Source organism: Octopus bimaculoides, chromosome 9 (genome assembly GCF_001194135.2).
Source record: "Octopus bimaculoides isolate UCB-OBI-ISO-001 chromosome 9, ASM119413v2, whole genome shotgun sequence".
NCBI classification, from domain to species: Eukaryota; Metazoa; Mollusca; class Cephalopoda; order Octopoda; family Octopodidae; genus Octopus; species Octopus bimaculoides.
In genome coordinates, this window is record NC_068989.1 from 28,632,581 (window position 1) to 28,637,146 (window position 4,566).

At 36.2% G+C, this 4,566-nt stretch overlaps 1 protein-coding gene across 2 annotated transcripts in view; it reads right to left on the reverse strand.

The window, feature by feature from the left end:
* LOC106880424 (alpha-N-acetylglucosaminidase) overlaps positions 1-4,566 on the reverse strand; it is an 80,737-nt gene that overhangs the window by 2,594 nt on the left and 73,577 nt on the right. For both annotated transcript variants that reach the window (XM_052970511.1, XM_052970512.1), the window contains exon 19: positions 2,722-2,821. In XM_052970511.1, coding sequence (XP_052826471.1) covers positions 2,722-2,821 — 100 coding nt within the window. The remainder of the gene's footprint in view (positions 1-2,721; positions 2,822-4,566) is intronic.

Genomic DNA, 4,566 nt, shown 5'->3' on the forward strand with positions numbered 1-4,566 from the left:
ATACAAACATATATATATATTTGGGTGACTTTAATCTCCCCTGTATTCACTGGTCTACTCACACCTTGAAGACAAGTGTGTGCATTTCAACCCTAGAGACAGCAACAGTGGAATCATTTTTTGAATTCATGAACGAATTTTTCCTGTCCCAATTTGTGCTCATGCCAATAAGATTCAACAAAAATGCATTGAACTTAGTGATTCGTAACCACACTAACACTATCCATGATACCACAGTAGAAAAATCTCTCTTATCCAATCAGGATATGATTATCTATAGTTTGAGATTCCAGCAACCAAAAGTGATGCGGGACAGTTTTGCCCTGGTTGACTTAATGGATCTACATAATGTTAACTGGAAGGCAATCACCCACAATCTTTCACTTGTTGATTGGTCTTTCACTCACTCTCTCACCCCAAACAGCATCAGAATATCTAGACAGCTATTTGTGGACATTGTCACTAATATATGTTCACACCACACTCCACTACAGTCCATGAGCATAAAAAAAATATACTCCCACGCAACAGAAGAGCACTTATAAGGAAAATAAAAAGGATTAATCATAAAATCAACTGGCTAGAATATTGCCAGTTGCAATGCCCTCACTTGACAGACATAGCTTTACAGGAATTAAAGAAACTTTATCTCTAAAACTGCATGAAGACTATCATCAATAAAGAATTGCAGAAGAAAAGTGGACCATTACAAAAAATAAAGTAAAGGTCAATCCCAAAGCATTCTTTGCATTTGCCAAAAAGCATGAGGTCACTGTATTATCTGTTGGAACTCTGATAGATGAAGACGGCACTCTGCATAGTGGTCCAGAAGACATGGCTGAGACTCTACAGAAGCAATACTGCTCCACTTTCAGCAATTCTAACATAATTAATCCTGGCAACATCGGTGAAACAAACCCTCAAACATAACCTATCTAATATATCACTTAACGTCTTGGATATCATAGCAACTATTAACAAAATTACAAACAACTCAGCTGCAGGCCCTGACAAGTTTCTCGTTGGGGTCCTAAAGGGGTGCCATCATTAACTGGCATTCTTTTTAGCTATTCTTTGGAGAAAAATCACTGGATGCTGGCCATATTCTTGAAAATCTCCTATCACAGTTGACTGTCCCAATTTTCATAAAGGGCAACAAATCACAGGCAGTAAATTACCAACCAATCTTACTTACCACTTATATCATCAAATTATTTGAGAGTGGTGAGATCTCAAATAACTCATTTGCTGGAAAGTAACAGCCTGATTATTAGCAACTAGCATGGTTTCTGCAGTGGCAGCTCCTGCATCACTTTGATAACATCCTAAAGGCTCTGGGTAAGGGCGTCAACACAGATATCATCTACCTAGACTTCAGCAAGACCTTTCACATTCTGTTAAAGAAACTATTGAACATTGGAATCTAAGGGAAACTATTAAAGTAGATTGACTGTTTTCTGGTGAATAGAACCCAGCATGTGGTGATAGATGATGTTCAATCATACTCAGCAAGAGTTATCACTGTGGTTCCACAATGCACAGTCTTGAGTCCACTCCTTTTAATTATTTATACGAATGACATCAATGACATCATCAAATACATCAGTATTCGAATTTTCATGGATAAATCTAAGCTTCTGAAAGTCATTAATAGGAGACAGAACTGCTCATTGTTATCCAATGAGTGGAGAAACACAATATGCAGCTAAACAAAACTAAATTCAAATTAATCCACTTTGGTAAAGAGGTTGTACCACATCAAACACGGCTCGGGACCTCAGAGTAATTGTTAACAATAACTTAAGCTGCCCACATAAACAACAAAGTTGTTGTTTATGTGGGCATGGCTTGCAGGGCATGCTCCTGAATCCTCAGGACTTTTCAGTCTAGAGATGCTCCTGCCATTATCCTTCTCTTCTCCACCTTTGCTTGTCCTCACCTTGAATACTGTTTTCTGTTGTGGTTTCCTTACGTGAAACAGAATATCATAAAAATTGAAGTACCCCAGAGATTGATCACAAGGAAAAGAGACAGCATAACAGGTCTTGATTATTGGGACTGTCTCAAAAAACACTTTATTCCCTCCATCACTGAGTGTTAAATCATTTGCATGATGTGGAAAATATTCCAACAGCACCACCCAAATGATGTTGTCATATCCGTCCTCTATAAGCGTCATGTTCACATCACAAAACTATTTCACCTCAACTGGCCCTGTTCTCTTTAACATCATACCAAGACACATAAGAGAAGAAAAAGATCCCCTAATATTTAAATGTTTCCTGGACAATTATCTCTAACAAATTCTAAATAAACCACATAACCCCAGATATATTTCTATAAACAATAACCCTCTACTCAAAAGGGCTATGATGCCCATAGAATGACTAATATGAAAATATTATATATATATATAATGTATGTATGTATGTAAACATACATACGTACATACATATATACATACATATATATACATATATATTTATACTTTATATACACACATATATGCACACACGGGCACACACACAAAGTTTCAAGCTCAAAAAACACAATAAAAAAATACAGAACTGATGTTTATCTAGCAAATTTTGAGGTGAAAAAGGTGGGTGTCAGTACCATCAACCCCAGTACTTGATCGGAAGAAAAGTAAAGTTGACCTCTAACACTCTAATGATTCTCCCAATCCAGCTTCTATTAAATAATAACCAATGAATTACTCACCTTGTGGTTCTGTGGGGAAAGTTGAACGGTCAAATGTAAAGGGTTTCTCAACTGTTTCCAGTACTTGTTGATCATATTTTGCTTGACTAAATGAAGTGGTCTATAAAATATGGATTTAAAATGATGTCATATGTCTGAAACCCATGGAATAGGAGTGAGAGAGGGGATACAACAAGAGAAAGAGAGTTGCAGAGGGAGAGAGATAGACAAACAGAGATAGACAGAGACAGGCAGGCAAGGAGAAGACAGACACAGTCGGAGACCCAAAGAAGAGAGAGAGAGCAAGAGAGAGAGAGCAAGAGAGAGAGAGAGAGCAAGAGAGAGAGAGCAAGAGAGAGAGACAGAGACAGAGACAGAAAAAAAGAAAAAAGAAATAAAAGCATGTGTATATGTGGGTTTGTGGTTGCATATATGTGTTTCTATAAATGCTTGTGTGCGTGTGTGTGTGTAAAAAATGAGAGTATATGTATGTATGTATGTATATATATATATATATATATATATATATATATATATATATATATATATATATATATATATATATATATATATATATATATATCAGGAAAACAGAAAGTAGAGATACAGTTGATGAATAACAATTGATTTACATCAATTATCATTTATTAATTAATTACAAAATGACAGAATCTCAACTTACAGCTGTTTCACTTAGCATGATTCTCAGTTCTAACTGCCACAATAATAATAATGACTAGCTGGACCCATGTAAAATTTACAGAAAACGTAAAAAATGTAAACATCGGTAAATTGTGTGTTGGTGCCATGAGAAATGTTTCTATATTGTGACAGTTACAGAATATAGATAGAAGTTTAAAACCGGTGATCGGTAATGAAGTCACAGGAAAAAAAATCACAGTAATAAAGTCACAAGTTTGGCTAGGAAAAAATCACAAGAAAAAAAGTCACAATTAATTAATGGTGGCCGGTAATAAAGTCACAGGAAAAAAGTCACAATTAATTTGAGATCCCAAAAAAAATTTCCGTAGGACAAAAACCCTCAGACAACCCCACCACCACCCAGACAAAACCCCGTGACTTTTTTTTCCTATGACTTTATTATCATGACTTTTTTACCTGGATTCATGGGAGCAACTGACTTCAAAGACTCGTAAATACTCAAAATGAGGAGTATAATAGACAGCCAACAACCGATGAAGGGTCGTTCTTTGTGTTAATTGACCTGGTTTTCCACTTTTTCCTCATTGTTTACGTATTTACCTCATTTGTTTTTGTACTTCATGTTGTGTACTGTTGGTGACATCCTTTACCAATATATGCATATATCATCATCATCATCGTCGTCGTTTAACGTCCGTTTTCCATGCTAGCATGGGTTGGACGATTTGACTGAGGACTGGTGAACCAGATGGCTACACAAGGCTCCAATCTGATTTGGTAGAGTTTCTACAGCTGGATGCCCTTCCTAATGCCAACCACTCCGAGAGTGTAGTGGGTGCTTTTACGTGCCACCGGCACAAGTGCCAGGAAGGATATATTTGTATATATTTGCCACACTCGCCATACTCTCCAGATTTGGCACCAATGGATTTCCACCTCTTTTGATCTCTTTCAAATGCTATGCACGGAGTTTCGTTCAATACTGATGCAGAATTGAGAGCTTGGTTGGATCAATTTTTTGAGTCGAAATCAGGTGATTTCTACCGAGATATTGAAAATCTTGTTGAACATTGAGAAGAAGTTGTAAACAACATGCGTGAATACATTATTGATTAATTAGTTGTTATTTTTTATTAAACCTTTAAAAAAATTTAGATTAAAAAAACCAGCAAGAACTTAGTTGCCAACCTAATATATTTATAT